Genomic DNA, 17,508 nt, shown 5'->3' on the forward strand with positions numbered 1-17,508 from the left:
AACATTCATACTTTACACTCAGAGGCCTCAGATGTTTAGAAACTAAAACAGTTTTCTTTATGATGTGATGCAGATAACGCGAAGGAATAAATGATTTCAAATAAGAATGGTTATGAAAATATCTTCCGAAATATGAAGGATATTTATAATAAAAGATACGATGATATCTTAGAATATTTAAGATAATAGGATGATGAAGAATATTGTCCGCAAGGGTTTAGAGTAAGGAGCAAGGTATTCGCTAAAGACTTCAGCAGACACTGAATCATTTGGATTCTTTGAAGGCAGATTTAGTCCTTGTGATTTGTTCACAGCCTCCTTCAGGGTTTGCTCAATCCGTTTTCCAGTTCCAAACTTTTCTTTTGAGCTTTTCCAACATACTATTCTTTATCATCAAACTTTTGACCGTTATGGTTGGCTACAGTTTCTGCTGCTTCATTCAGCTTTTTCAAAGTTCAGTGGATTGATTTGTAGACTGAGTGCTTTTCAGGATTTCAGAATTGAAGATCAAAATTCTAGGAGGTAAATGTTGTATGTATGCATATAACTGTTGATGTAGATACGCTGCGAGATTCAAAATAATGTTTGATGATTCTTGGTAGTTGGTAGGGCAATTATTGTTACAAAATGTGAAAAAGTACATGATAGGGTTTCAATAAATATAGTGATTTTTCAGAAAGACTTAAGTCAAAGATTAATGAAGTTGCTGGTAAATTTGCTGCTACTGTGGCGGAATATAAAAAGGTTCCCCGATAAGATGACGAAAGGGCAAACGTATATATCAAAGTTATAATAAGACTTATTCGAATGAGAAGTCAAAGTTGATTTGTTGGAGGTGTGACAAAATTAGCTACTTTGGAAAGGGATTCCAAAGTTATTTTCGGTAATAACAATGCCAAAGGATTTAGCACAAATACGTGTTAGCTTCCAAAAGTTTTCTATGTGCATAACTATATACATAAATCTTTCTTTCTGTAGATAACGTGTGGTTGGATCATCCTCTCGATTGTTTCTTAATTGAGGGATTTTCAAGAATCATGAAGGGTTTGAACGCGGATTGTAATCGTCAATATACATAGGATCTTCTAGAATTTTGAACGACATGAATATTTTTCCAGGGTTTTATGAATAGAAGTGATGTTCTAGCACAGTTTTGAAGTCAAAGTATAGCTTTGAAAGATGTAGGGATCTAAGAGTGATATCACTTGTTAAATCTTTGACTTGGATTCTGTTATGTCATAATCAGAATATGTAATTGAATTTGTATGAAATGATTGTGTATCGCTGTGAAGATAGTGAGTATTGTTAATGATCTTTGAATCAAATTGAAGAGTGTTATATATTAATTGTGAACTTATATATTTCTCGGGTATTATCTACCCATTAAAATTTCACAAGTAATATTTTGTACAAGAGAATTTTATTACAATCTTTATGAAAATATATGTATGTATATTTTCTTCAGATGTAATACAGATTTAATGAGTTAATATAATATTAAACTCATTTGATTTTCGGCTGGATCTAGAAATGAATAATCTCTAAAACTTTAGACAGTACATAATCGCCGCAGAATATTTCTCCAACGTAAATGAAATAATGAATTAATACTTCATCTCTCATTATTGTTGGTATCTCTCGGTGCATGCGGTGCGTATGCTGTTGATGCTCGTAATGCGATTTGCGATGTTGAGGCTTGTGATGTTGTTGGTACTGCTGGTGCAGGTGCTGGTGCTAGTGGTGGTTTGATGTGAGATGATGATAATTTGTTTTGTTTTGTATTGTGAAAGAAGAGGTTTAAAGTTTCTTGAATAAAAAGAGAGGTCAAGAGCTTTATAAAGGGAATGGAATGATGTAGGATGCACTTGCTAATGAAGTTTTACTTTCCTTGATAGTAAAAACTTTTTTTTTACGAAATAATTCACCATGCAAGATACGGAGTAAAGGTCGGATAGCCTCAATAATATTAGTAATATTATACTCGTTGCGGCATATCCTGGAAAGGAGAGAGAAACTGGTATTACGAACGGGTTCGCCGGTAAGTGCCTCATGTCCTCCACCGAGAGGTGAATTAGATTCATGAAACAGATCACCTTCTTATTGTCTAAATTGATTAATTCGTCCACGAACCCACCCCCAATTCATCCAGAAGAGGTGATGACTAATTGGTTGGTTCATTACGGTTAGACTGCTCTCGGAGCTTAAATGAAATTCCATATCGGAATAGCTTTTAGAATCCGATGAACTCGAGCTTTGTGAAGGATCCGCCTTACACGTTCAGAGGAATGATTGTTGATATGAAAAAGATTTAGGACTTAGATTGATATTCTTAATACATAATTTACATATGTATATTTAATACCAAAATCCCATAAGTTACGAAGGAATTTACGGAGGATGTCAGGCAGAGTCTACCGGGATAGATATAATAAGATATGAATATGTCTGTACACTATCTATGCAATAATTGCACCAAAACGTGTCTAGACTTAAGAATGATAAGCAGGTAATTTCCGATAAGAAATGATAAGCAAAACTTTTGACATGCAGCTAAGGTCGAAGTCCAGACTTACTAATGCATCTTATCAACTATCAGTTAGACACACTAATACAAGACCTGGTTCGCTAAGACCACCGCTCTGATACCAACTGTAACGACCCGTCCATATTACTATAAGCGCAGTACGTTCTCATTGGTCCCATAGCGAGGTATTTGACCTCTATATGATACGTTTTAGAAAATATTGCATTCGTTTCATAAAAAGCACATCATTATTATACATAATGCATGTTTTAAACAAGTGGGCGATTATTTAAGAAACAATCCCCAAAATACATCGGTTTCCAAATACTACACACGTGACGTAACAGTCGAATATAATACATGACAAAGGTTTTATTGAATGCAACACTTTATTTAAATAAAAGTATGAGACTCCATGCACAGCTTGCTCAGATAATGCAACAGCGAAAGACTTTCTTAAGGACCTGAGAATAAACATGCGTAAACAGTCAACACAAAGGTTGGTGAGATATATAGGTTTATCATCGCTATAAATATATACCACGAGATTTCATAGTTATAATAGATGTACACTCGCAAGTGTATAAAAGTATTCTATAAGTTGTTGAGCGCTTCGGTAGCCATACTTAATCATTAATGTGGCATATTCTCTTTATTATGAAATCTCCCTACACTGTACCAAGTGTAGTAAAAACGAAGTACTATGCAATCGTTTACGATACTAGAGCAACTAGCCCGGTTGGGGTTGTCAAACCCGATAGATCTATCAATAGGATTCGCGCTTACATGTTCTTACAACATGTAAATATTAGTTACCAAGCTATTAGGGAAGATATGCAAGGTGGTACAACTCAACGTAGAATATATTTTAAGTACTTGTGTCTATTAAAACATAAAATGCATGTATTCTCATCCCAAAATATTTGTAGAGTTTAAAAATGGGACTATATACTCACGGTAGTAAAAGCATATTAATAATAAGTTTTCAACTTATTAAAAATATGGCCGTCGTCCTTGGATTCACGAACCTATAACAATAATAACGATTCAGATAATAATACGACATATGAATAAAGCAAGTTCATAGAATACTTATATAATAATTTTTAACATTTTATGTTAGTAGTCCATTGTTAGTAGTCCAAAATAGTCCGAAAAGTCCAACAGTCCAATAATCGGTATATATATATATATATATATATATATATATATATATATATATATATATATATATATATATATATATAATCTTAGAATTACCCCACGACGTATTGTATACGTATTGTCTTTGCATCAACCCAGAGACATATTGTCTTAGAATTAACTAAGACGTATTGTGTACGTATTGTCTTAGGATTTATCAAAACGTATTGTATACTTATTGTGTTAGGACGTACCAAGAATATTATTATACATATATACAATCATAGAATTAACCAAGATTATAATATTTTGTTATACTACTGATAACATGTCCAAATATATATAGGATATAGGAAAAGTTAACAAGGATATGGTTAATATAGTTTTTATAATATAAATTTCGTCCATACAACGTTAATTTTAGCAGATTTTGTTTTGCTCGCTAAATATTCATTACAACTCCGTTTAAAGTGAATCAAATTGCTATGGATTCATTAAGAAGTAAATTTTACAAAACCAATTCGAAAAGTTCATCCCAAGTAGTAATTTTTAGAGTTTTACCCTCTTTTTGTGTCGGTGGACAGATTTGGAAAAATCCCGGCATCCACCCAATATATGATTTTTGATAAAATACTTCCACTTTGTCTAAAATCATGAAAAAAATACTGGAAGTCTTATTTACATATTTTAACATATTTACAAAGTCTTAGCCTTGAACTCAAAGTCTAAGATTGGTTTTTAATTCCCAACCCAAAATAACCCGCTTTTTACCAAATGGAGATTAAAGGATATATGTTAAGTTTCAAGGTGTTCTTCATATGTACAAGTTATAAGTTCTTATATTAACTTAATATAATATCATAATACATATAAATAAGTGTTATTAGAGTTAAGTTAGAAAGATTAGATTAGTTTTTCAAACAAGCTTGGTGTTCACCAAAACAAGTTCTAGTTTTTACAAGTTTTATAAGTATAATAAAATAGCAACTATACAAGGAATTGAACAAGGATTTTGACAAGTATTTTACCTTGATTATGAAGAGGAAAGTTGCTGAGATTAAAGTATGATATGAGAGCATTCAAGTGTGTGTTTTTAGTTTAAGAAAATGTGGAGTAAAAATGAGTTAAAATGGTCCTTATTTATAAGCTTATAATTTTAGCTTTTAGTGAAAATATCTAAGATAAGTTAAATTGTATTAAGTCATGCATGACATATTAAATTTATAGGTCATGGATGACATATTACACAAATAATTGCAGATTTCTATTGGTATATACCAATAGTAAATACTTCTAGAAGCTGTGTATAATACGGGTAAAAATACCGTATGAATGCGAGTAGAATTCTTGAGAAAATTGAATGGAAATACGAGTGTAGCTATCCTTTATATGTATTGGTATATTATAAAGTGTATTCAATACTTGTAAGGATGTATTTACACTTATAATACATTATATGTAAATACATTTTAACATAAGTTAATTACGTTATTTAAATAGTAACATATATATTGTTTGAAAACTCTTTAAATTAGTAGTATGAAAATATATATATAATACTTTGTTAATATACTTAATGAGATATTTAATTATCATATTTTCAAGTTAAATATATATAAATCCATATATATATACACAATAATTAAACAATTAAACAATTAAATCAAGTTATGACGTTCGTGAATCGTCGGAATAAAAGGGTGACCAAAAGCTTGTGTAAAAATCTTTCCGGAGGTTCAAGATTTATTAAAATTCATTATCAAGTCGGAATTATATAAAGATTAAGTTTAAATTTGGTCAGAAATTTTCGGGTCGTCACACAAACTAAAAGTCAAACTTGGTCAAAATGGTCAATTAAAGTCAACATCAGTAGGTTCATGTAAAATATTGGTGAACATGTCAAATCTAAGTCAACTAAGACGTTTCAGATCATAATATGTCAAATACGCGATTTCAGTTTATCATCTATCGTAGCGTTCATGTACAAGTTGCAAACAATGCACAATATCTCATAACACATAATACATGGTAGTATGACAAGTCCAGATCTTAACTAGACATATAAACGTTTCCAAAAAGCAATAGCAGGGTCTCATACGTTACATATAAATGGGGTTTCAGAATGGATGCATTTATAGTTCACTAAATCAGTTTCTGACTGCGCACCAATCTCGTTTTGGCTATAACCGGAGCTAGGGACATGAAAATCAAGCTAGGTCAGTGGCTATGGTTCAAGGAAAAATCAAATTACCACATATCCAAAATTTAGCCATTTTTGTTTAGCCAATATGTACAGTTAATTCAATCAATTTGGATATTCTGTTTAAGCTCAAATCAGAAGTCACCAAAACTATGGCCTTAGTGTGCACAATAGATCAGTTTTCACGACTTGACATAAACTAAACATAAGTCACATAACATGCAAAGTTTCAATATCCAAAAGGGAAAGATCTCAAAATGTACACAACTCATGCTATAAGACTATAGGTGCATACGTTACAGATTTGGACTGAATTCAGGTTATCGTTTTGATTCGCCTATTACACAAGTTTCACAAATCCAAATGATGCAAGGCATAGATGAAAAGTTAACTATAACATGTGAATTTTCCAGAAATGCAAAAACCTAAATCTTCATCTCATGGAATATGAATTAAAAAGTCAATTTCAAGATAATGATCAAATCCGTTTTTCATGTTCATTCAATTACGCATAACGGAAGCTATACAAATCCAAACCGCATGAAATCCTAGTCTAACTTCAGTGTTTTTAAGTCCTCTATCCATTTATGGTCAGTATGCAAATCAATTTCGTGCACAATTTTCCAGAATTCGACATTTTCACAGATTCATCAACAAAACATCAATCAATCATAACTTAAGCATACGGTAACGAAAATACGCGAATCCAAAGTCTAAAATTATTAATTTTTCGAGAGGATTTCAATTATATCATAATATCTAACATTCAAGAAAGCCAAGTTTCTGTAACCACACAAATCAAATTCGGGATTAACCCTAATCACACCAAACGATCAAATTAGCGCGCGTAATTAACAACAACGTATATAGATTTGAGCAATTGACAACATACAATATCAAACTACATCAAAATCAGATTTTTAGAAATTAGGGTTCATGTGAATATACCTTTGATCGTCAAATAGATTACAACTATGCGTAGATAACGAAGAGAATTGCAAGATTCGTGTTTGAGGTTTAATCAAAAAGTCAAAAATTGATGGTGCTAGGGTTGGTGAAGGTCGACGGTCATGGGAGGGGAGGAGAAGTCGACTGGAATAATTTTTGTGAGGGTTATGAGAGTGTTTAGGTTAAGCAAGTCTTATATACTAGGGTTTAGTTATCACAAATTGCAAACAAGTCCCTCAATTAAACTACAAATCAAAATTTAAGGGGGGAGAGGGGTGGGGTCGGCCGAATGGGGCCCACATGGGGTGCCCGAGCTCGTGTTGTCCATTAACGTGTAATCGTGGCTCGTTTCAAGTGCCGTTTAAAACGTACCGAAGGCCCGAAACGCTAAACCGATCGTTAAAACGCAACCAAACTTTTAATTTATTAAAACCCAATAAATTAAATATTTTTTTTTAAAAAAAGTTAATAATTATTAAAATAATTATTAAAATAAACCCGAGCGTTTCGTTGCTCGAAAAGCAGTTTTTGTCGTTATTCAAATCGTAACGTTTTTATCATATTTCATTTATCCGAAATATTTTTATCGATTAATATTAACCCATATTAATTCAAATAACCCACCAAGGATCACGTATGCATTTACTACACTTAAACACATACAAAGTCAAGTAATCACTGTTAACTCAACTAACGGACAGTTAACAGAAGTGACGGAAAAAGCAGGGTTGTTACATCATGAAAATATAAAAAACTCCAGATCACAAGTACATGTCATAAGCTTTCTAAAAAGACCTATCACGCTATCATACGATTTCTAAAACTCACGTAGCATGCAAATCTTTCTAGTTCAGTTTCTGTTTGCGCATCAATTTTATAAAAATTATCATTTAATCCAGAAACATGTAAATCATACTAGACTAGTGGGATAATTTCAAAAACATCCCAAAGATTAATCTATCAAAAGATATAACAAGTTAATGTAGCCAATTTGTACAGTTTTGCCAATCAAATCGGACTTCCTGATTTAGACAGAATTCAGACCTATGGTTTCGGCACGCATAAAGCACATAGCGCATAGAGTTTTTAGAGGTTAACATGTGAATGATATATGTACATTAACATCTAATTAATAACATATCAGAAGCTAAATTTCCAAAATAATTTATATTTCATGCTAGACCATTTTATATGCACCTGAGACAGTTTCAACCCCGTTCAGGTAGCCATTTTCGGGGGCGATTATCGGGACTTCTAGAGACAATTAGTACACAAAGTCTAAATGAAAGATTAAGTACTCATCATGAACTTTTCAAAATACAAAATCTTAGTTTCCAGAAATCATTTTAAGTGGTCGTTTAACTCAATCCAAAAATATTGTTTAGCAAGTTCTATCGAATACGGTAAAGTAAGCATAAAATGAGTTTTACAAATCCAAACGACATGATATCCTAGTCCAAATTGAGTGTTTTTCAATTATCTAGCCAATGGTAATCAGCTCGTGCATCAATTCATAACACACAAATTGCAGTTTTCTGATTTAAGCACAATAACATGTCGAAAATTCAAACAAGCATATCTAGAGCTATACACAATGAAATCAAGCGATTCTTGCGAGAAAAGTTATTAATTTTTCATTAGCTTTTCATCTAGATACTTTTTATTTACTGAAAAATTAATCACCATATCAATAGCATGCCAATTAAATTCACGATTTAACCTAAACATGTAAACCAAGCATTATAACGACTAGTAACGCATAAAATCGCAATCAATTGAGAAATAAGACATCTGTTACCATGTAATCATAATAAAATTCAGTTTTATAAATCTAGGGTTATGAAACTATATCTCAAAAACACATTTGATTGGTACTTGCGTGCAGAGGACGGTCAAAGGAAGCACTTTCGTGTTGAAGGTTTGAGCAAAAATCAAAAATTGATGGTGGTGGTAGGTCGACGATCAAAGAGAGGGAGGGAGGGAAGATTTCGACTAGCAAATAGGGTTATGGAATATCCAGTGTTTGATTTGCCTAATTATAATTAAAGTTAAGGCCTAATTAAGCTACTAGTTAATCACATAAGTCCAAAACAACAAAATAAAGGGGGAAAGGGGGAGGGGTTGGCCGATGGCCCATGGGGATGGGTCATTGGGTTTGTTTTGCTACTAGCTTGAGTTCGTTTGATCCGTTTCTAGTGCTGTTAACAGTACCGAGTTTCCGGAACGTTAACCGGTCGTTAAAACGCAATCCACCAAGTTTAATTCATTAAATAAATATAAATAATAAATTAATAAGTTTTTCTTAAAGTTTTATAATTATTAAAAATAATTATTTTATTAAAAATCGAGCGTTTCGCAGTCCCGAAAGACATCTGTTGCAGTTCTTAAAACCGTATCGTTTTTTCAAAACATGAAATAATTTTTCTGATTAATATAATCTCATATTAATTATAGTAGTTCTCCAAGAACTAAATTTGAATTTAATTCGTTTAAATACACATAACGCAAGTAGGCACTGTTAAATAACTTAACAGACAGTTAAAGAAATTTAACGGAAATAGCAAGGTTGTTACACACACCTAGCAGATTTAGACGGGGAGAAGGGTTTGTGCAACTATTTTATTATATTGTAACCCTATTGTCCCATTACTTTGTCCAACCCTTTTTGGGAGCATAATATGCGATTTTTGGGTGTTTTTGAAGGTTTCCACCATAATTCAATCATCTTCATCATTACGGGAGCGCGCATCAATCCGATCTTCTTTAAAGATTGCTTATTCTATTAGGTTGATTTCTTTTTCAAATACAATGATTTTTTCTTTATATTTATTTGTGATTTCTTTCATTACTATGATTGTTGGCTAGGTTTTTAATGCTTGTTTAGACTAATAACCGAAGTTTTTGGATGTTATACTTTGTGAATTGATTGAACTTATGCATGTTATATCAATAGTTTGAATAAAAGATCCAAACTTGTTGATGTTTAACCTTATGAATTTGATTGATTAGTGTATTTGTGTGACAAATGGAACTCTTGTTGATTTAAGACACTAATTTAAAATTGATTTGTCTTAATTGATTGTGTGTTAAACCGGACCAAGGGGGTTAGATTTAATTCAAATGGATAGACAATACAGGATTGAATTGTGAAGAGCGAACGCAATCACAATTGTTATTCAAGTCTTTGACTTAGTTAATTAATTGGTCACAAACGAAAAGGTCTTAGGTGATAGGGAACCCTACACCGTATAATTCTAGTTTGAGTATTTGCTAAAGAGAACTCTTGGCGAGTCGACCGAGTAATTTGCATGTACGAGTCAGTTAATCGAGTTTTAATTATAAAGACATCAATTACTGATGGTAAAAAGTCTAGATGAACATTCTTGTTTTATTGATATCAAATCTATCTTGTTAGTTTTCTTTGTTTGCAATTTTCATAAACTTAAAAGACAAAAATATCGTTTTTACTTTAAACTCTTCTCGATTTGGCTAAATAGTTAAATAGCCAGAACCCCCAATATTCGTAATTTCCTTAGTTTTATAGTTTAGTAATTTAATCACGTCTATTTGCAATCTTGATTTGAACCTTGTATTGTCCTTGCAACCAAATTTGGAATTGCCATAATCAATACTACTACACGATCGGGTACACTGCCCATAAGTGTTTAACAGTCTTTTAACTAGTATTATTCATTTATAATTCATATACACGATTTCACACATCAAGTTTTTGGCGCCGCTGCCGGGGACAGTTGTGTGCTAATTTGAGATTATCTGCTTTTTGTGATTTGTTGAGTCTTTTTGTTTTTAGGTAATTTTGTTTTTGGTTCTTTTTCTGTTTAGAGTCGGTGCATTTAGTTAGTTTGTTAGTTGTGTTTTGCAAATATCCGGTTGTGTATGCCAAGTACCTGATCTTCAAACTCTCCATTGCTTTTACCTTATCCTGAACCAGAGAGAATTTTGTGGAGTGTGAATACGGAACAATCAGTGACGGTTGATTCTTCTTCATTTAGTCGACTTGTAATACCGTTGTAATAAAGTGGTAGACCTAAGAAAGGTTTCGGCTTTTCTTAACCCTAGTTAGTTTAACTGTTGTCAAGATCTCCATTTGATACATAGTTATGCCTTAGCATTAACAGATGTGCAATCTTAGATATTTCAAGAAACTGCTAATTAGATCAGAGGTCTCTCCTTTGCGATCAATTACTCAACTCCGGATCATCTTACAGTATCATTATGATCTTGCTTCTAATGCGAACCATGCTCTTGAGTAAGTCAGTGTTCATTGAACTCTATAGTACTTACTCTAATCACAATCTCAAATTGGGCAGCTCTTCTCTCTTCTCTGATAGATAGGTGACTATGTAGGTACTAAACCCTATTGTAGATGTCAAACACAGTTAACTACTTACCATGTATTTTAAGATTGATCAGGTTTCAACACTAGGTTATAGCCACGTGGGTAATTGGAAAGGGTGGTCCGTGAATTAGACTTCTAAATCTGGCAAGGTTTCAACATAACAACGGTATAAGTTTCAGATAAATATTCAACATACGAAACAATTTTAATAGATAGACGAGTGCATATGATAATGAAAGCAATTTAATATAACAAAACTATATCATTAGATTAAGGAAGGCGTTCACCGTATACAAACGAAGTATTGACTATTACAAGTGCCGACTTTCTCTAAACCGCTCCTAGTACAATTTCGGACGTTCGCCTCTAGGTACCAACCAATCTTCCTATAAAGGTGAGAAGGCCTTGAAAGCATTTAGCTTTCTAGAGAGAGAAAGTATTGTAGTGAGAGATGTGAGTGAAATGAGAAGTGAGTTGGAATGACAACAAATGGGCTCAATTTATACATTGTCTGGGCCTGGGGTTCCCGTGTGCTGTGGGAGGGTGAAAGTAGCAGGCCGGGTACACAGTCCGTGTATGGTGCTCATGTGCTGTGGCAGCTCGTGTGTTCCAGTCGTGTACACTGGATCTTAACAACCCGTGTGGCTTGAGTTGCAGCCCGAGTGCAGTGCCCGTGTGGCTTGAGTTCCAGTCGTGTACACTTGGTTTTCTAGGCCGTAACTTGATTTTCGCCGTTTACGCTCCAGATTCTTCGATTTAAGTCCGTTTTCTCCGATTCTTCTTGGATCGTCTTCATAATTACTTGATCTACCAAATAAAGCAAATAAAAGCTTAATTCTTCGATACAGTTAATTGCTTTATTGTTTTAGGGCTTAATATCGGGGCTAAAACGTGACTTTTAGCTGATATCAAATGCCCTTTACCCCCGACGTCCACCATCACAGCTAAATGATAGTGTAGACGACTCTGTGTGCTCCAGGCACGGTCTGAACTATCGGAGTAGGAGCATTTAAAGAGCACATGTCTTCCTCTATATCCAATTTTTTTTCAAACCCAACAATACAAAATAAATGAAATATACTATAATTTGTATATAACATCACTTCATACTTCTTTATGGTGACTCGAAACTCAAAAGTCATAGAAGGTGATCCAAAGTAGCTAGCGTTGATCTTCAACACCGGTTACCGTAGTTTTAATAATCGCAGCAGAAGATCTGCCCAGCATTATATCTGCGGCACAAATATTTCTGAGAAATTAGTTTACTTTGGTTTAAGCACAAAATGTTGTATAGAAAAGAATAAAAATTTTCATAAGGACAACAAAGTTATACATACAAATTAGGTAATGTCTTTGTTTCTATCAACTCCTTCACAGAAAGCATACCCTTTCAAACAAGCTAATTTGGTATTATAATTGTGATGTAAGAAGAGGGAGTGCTCTGGTAATAACAGAAAGACAAAATTACGCTGTTGGTCCTTCAACTTTGTACCAAACAGCGTGGATGACCTTAAACTATTTTTTAACTTCGTTGACTTCGAACTTTCACGATATCTCATAGATGATCTTGGTGCTAACGAAAGTTAAATTATGACCGTGATGAGTGAGTTTATTGCTGTTACCAAAACAGAGAAAGTAGTTGAAAAGTGTGCTACTCGGTTTCTTTAAAAGTAAATTATGAGTTAAAACAATTTTTACATTAGCTAAAGAAACATACTGCCTTGTAAAGCCAAAAGATCTAGTAGTTTGTATTATTAGTGCTTTCCTTCAAAAATATATTTTATTTTATTTTATATACTTAAATACTTAATATTAATAAGTTAAAGAATAAACTCATTTACGCGATCCTATGTACCAAAATACAATTTGGGTGACTTTTAACCGGTTTTGTTTTTACACAAGTAAATCTTTTAATATAACTCTTAAAAATATAATAATGCAAAATCCGGATCGATCCATTCAAATGTAATTGGTTTGAAGTTGCCACCTCTAGATAGATACATACAGGCAAAAGATTGGCAACAAGAACGAATTCATAGATAAGATCATACCTTATTCTACGAGGCATAAATGTTACCCATATGAATATAAGGTTATACCTTAGTCACTAAGGAATATGCACAACCTTCGTGTAAAGCTTCTCTCGATAAAGCCTGCTTATGTTGCTTTCATATGAACCCAACAGATCTACTCTGCCCCAGCCATCATAGCATCAGTTTAGTGGCTTTGACCTATGGTGAAAATACTATAAAAAATCATGGGCCCACCAAATTTTCAACTGCCCTTCATTCAGGATGTCACTAGATTTCTACAGATTATGAAACATAGCATTCCTTCAATGGCCCACTGCAACGATCTTGAAGATAATATTCAGACACTTTCATAGATAAATCTCCTAATTGTCCACAAGACTGAAATCTAAACAACAAGGCTTCTGTGTATGCATCTATTACAAATCCATTTTTCCTCAAAATTTCAAGATACTGAATCGCCTTCGGTACCTCGTTATGTAAAAGAAACCCTTGGATAACGGTATTGTAAGTACAACTATCTGGTAAACAACCATTCTCCTCCATCTTCAATAACAACTCGTTTGCTTCATTCAGTTTACCATTCCTAAAAAAACCATTAATCATGACAGTATACGTATGAACATTTGGTGAACAACCAGTCTCCTGCATTTTCAAAAACAACTCCTGTGCCTCGTTTAATTTCCTATTCCTACAAAAACCACCAATCATTGCAGTATAAGTATAAACATTCGGTTGTAACCCTCTAGTAAAAACTTCTGCAAATAATTCACTTGCAGCATCAACTTCATTAGCTTTACACAACCCATCGATTACGCTAGTAAAAGTAAACACATCGGGTGCCACCTCAGTACCATCCATTATCTTAAACAAAGTTAAAGCGTCACTAAGTCTTTCATTCTTACATAACATATCTATCAGCAAACTGTAAGTAACAACATTAGCTTTTTGACCACAATCTTGCATTTTATAATAAATAACAAGTGCATCATCAAGTTTGTCAACAAGACATAAACCGCGAATAAGAGTAGTGTACGTAACAATATTAGGATCAGTTTTCTGTCTAAACATTTCTTCTAATAGCCCTAACGCTTTATCTATCTGGTTATTCTTGCAGTATCCGTTTATCAAAACATTATAACTAACAACATCACGTTCATGACCCCGAGTGTCCATGACATCAAATAAATACCTAGCATCATCGACTCTATGAATCAAACAATATCCATTTATCAACGTGTTGTAAGTAACAGTATCAAGCTCCATTCCTCTTTCAATCATGACATCAAGAAGGTTAACTGATTCTGATATCCATCCTTGTTTACAAAGTGCCATCATTAACACATTAAACGCCTGCAAATCTAGCGAAATCTTACGAGCTAACATATCATTCAACAATGTATTAGCTTCTTCCCGTAACTCAAAACTACACAACCCCTGCATCAAGCATATATAAGTAACAACATTCGGCATAACACCTTTCTCAATCATTTCCCAAAACAGAGACAGAGCATTACCAACTTGACCGTTTTTGCATAATGCGTCAATGACGGTACAATACACGACAACCATAGTCGAACCGCCCCTCTCAAACTCTCCTTCCTCTATCTTCTTTAATAGCTCAATAGCATCATGAATCTTTCCCAATTTACACATTCCATTCACCAATGTCCCGTACGTAACGACATTAGGCTTGATACCATTCACAAGCATTTGATCAAACACTTTACATGCATGATCAAGCATCCCAGTACCACAAAGTCCCTTGATCAACGTATTAAACGTTACACAATCCGGTTCATAACCAAATTTCAAAGCTTTACCAAACACAGACAGTCCATAATCCACTCGATTCAAACAGCAGTAACAGTTTGTCGTGATATTAATCGCGTAAATATCAGATTGAACACCTAATAATTCTAATCGCTTGATTAAGGATATAACTACAGAGTAATGATTCATGTTAACAATACGAGTTAATAACTTGCAAAAATGTTTAATTGATGGAACTGATTTTTGATGAATTGATTTATTGAAGGAAACTAATTCATCATATAAAGCGAGATCAGTATCTAGGTTACTTTTGTCAGGGTTAGTCAGGGAGTGAAACGGAGCAATTGTTGAAGCAAAATTAGGGTTTTGGAATAGTAAGGATGAGATTGAAGGGGATTTAAGAAGGGATTGAATAAGATTATCGAGGCGATTTGGAGAGAACTTAGAATAGTTCCTTAATAGGATCATCATCATGTACCAAATTCTGTTTCATCCTGATTTGATAATTGGAATTATGTTGAGATAGATAGCAGCTCATCACAGAGACGACTCCCTTTGTATTACGGGATGAAGACGCTGGTGTTGATCTTGACTTCAGGGAGCAGCGATGGTAAAAAAACCACTACTCCATCGAAACCCTATGCTCGATATTATTGGGTCGGGTGAGGGTGGAATGGGATGGTTTTTAATTTTTTCGTAGATTCGAGTCCGGGATAATTTTAGACGGCTCGTATATTCGAAAAGATTCGGGTTCATAACCCGATTACTCGGCTTGTATACCCGATTACACGACTTGTATACTTGAAAAAAGACTTGAATACACGTGAAAAAACCCGTTTATCCGATAGTTTCTGAATAAGTGGAGACCCGGATGCCCGTGGGGAAACCTAGTAACTAAATGGGGACTAGCGGGTCCGGGTTTGCAAAGGGTTTTTTTAATCGAGTTCGGGTCTAAGATTACCTAAACCCGACCCGATGTCATCCCTATCAAGAAGTCTTCACGCGACCATGAGGTTTCCTATTTTGAATCGATGCTTGAGTCGTCTTTGGTTGAAGGGTAATTGTTTGGTCTCCTAAGGCGTCTTCCTCTACACGCCTAAGGTGAATTCATTTTCCTCTCGTACGGGGGAAACAGTGAGCTTCAAAAACGTTGATGGCAAGACTTCAAAGCCGGAGACGAAGGGGAATAAGACTTCTTTGCCTGCTCATAACTTGGTATTCCTTGAGTTGTTTCCTTTGAATTTTGTGCTTGGTTTCTAGCTTCGTTGTTGTCGTTTTGCTTATTTATTTTTGTTCGTTGTGCGCATTTCCTTTGATTTAGGGTGTTTTTGTTTCTGGTTTGATTGTTGAAGTTGGCGTTATTTTCTTTGTAAGGTTGTTTGTGTGGTTGTTGTTTTAATTCGTTTGGGCCAACTTTTTTCGTTTTGCTTAGGGTTAGGTTTGGTTTAGGTCTCGTTTTATAGTTCCATGCATAGGTGGGGCCTCTTAGTTTCATACGGAGTATATTCTATGTTCTTTCATTTGTGATGAAAGTTTGTTATTGCTAAACAAATAATAAACATTCTATTCTATATCTCTTTTACTACCATCATCAACTTTTTGTCATTTTAACTAATATTTAATTACTTTTAATTAATATAAAAAAATTAAATAAAATTATATTTTTTCGTAACAATAATACAAATTTTTTGTGTTACTTGGATCTCCTATTACTTAGATCTATTAAATTATCCTTAACATGTTTAATGTCGGTAGATATTCAAAGTATTCTACCTCTTTAAAACTCTGATAGTCTAATGCATTTATATTGGGGAGTGCGAGGAGCATAGAAATTATGAGAAATGTCATGCAAGTCACAAAATTCTTCATATTAGACTTCATTATCGGATTCTGTATCATGGTCCGTACACACTGAGACTATCGTATAACCTAGTAAGTTTTGAGTTTTGGTGCCAAATATTTTGATTTGATCGAATGCCTCATTTTTATATATTAAAAACAGTATCCACGTGTACTTAGAAAAATCATCCACTATTATTAAGGTATAAAAGTTTCACCATAGCTTTAAACAGATGAAGGTCCAAATAAATTCATATGTAGTAATTCTAAGTATCGTTTGGAGGAGATCATGTTATTAGGTTTAATGTGACTTGCTTCGACTTGTTTTTCAATTTTCATGCATCCTAAAAATGATTATCATAATTTAATGTAGGCAAAATTCTAATAATCTCTTTTAATGATATATTATGAATTATGATTATGAATTAATATCATGTTAGCATGACCTAATCTTTTATGTCAAAGATTGGTATTATCATGCATAGATGTAAGACATGCTTGAAATAATCGAGAGTTAAACTTTATTAAGAAATTCTTCAAATGTGGTGGAGAGCTGAATACACAAATTTGTTCATCAACAAGCCACTCTAACACGGATCTTTCAGTCCATTTATAGAGTCGCCACAAATGCTAGAGTTCGTATCACAAGAACAACATTATCTTGATCACCGTAAGATAATAGGTTACACAA

The 17,508-nt window shown here is 33.6% G+C and overlaps 1 protein-coding gene across 4 annotated transcripts; it reads right to left on the minus strand.

Moving 5' to 3' along the window:
- Positions 1–11,874: 11,874 nt before the first annotated feature.
- On the minus strand, positions 11,875–15,530 carry LOC139892829 (uncharacterized). 4 transcript variants are annotated; one of them, XM_071875957.1, is made up of 3 exons: positions 13,275–15,530; positions 12,286–12,407; positions 11,875–11,982 (listed from the first exon to the last, which is right to left on the minus strand). In XM_071875957.1, the coding sequence occupies exon 1, from the start codon at positions 15,450–15,452 to the stop codon at positions 13,491–13,493; it is 1,962 nt and encodes a 653-aa protein (XP_071732058.1). In that variant the 5' UTR covers positions 15,453–15,530; the 3' UTR covers positions 11,875–11,982; positions 12,286–12,407; positions 13,275–13,490. The 4 variants fall into 4 exon arrangements, with proteins under 4 accessions (XP_071732058.1, XP_071732057.1, XP_071732060.1 ...); XM_071875956.1 differs by having other exon boundaries at positions 11,881–12,407; XM_071875959.1 differs by having other exon boundaries at positions 11,881–12,424.
- Positions 15,531–17,508: the final 1,978 nt, after the last annotated feature.

This window comes from Rutidosis leptorrhynchoides, chromosome 2, assembly GCF_046630445.1.
Source record: "Rutidosis leptorrhynchoides isolate AG116_Rl617_1_P2 chromosome 2, CSIRO_AGI_Rlap_v1, whole genome shotgun sequence".
NCBI lineage: Eukaryota > Viridiplantae > Streptophyta > Magnoliopsida > Asterales > Asteraceae > Rutidosis > Rutidosis leptorrhynchoides.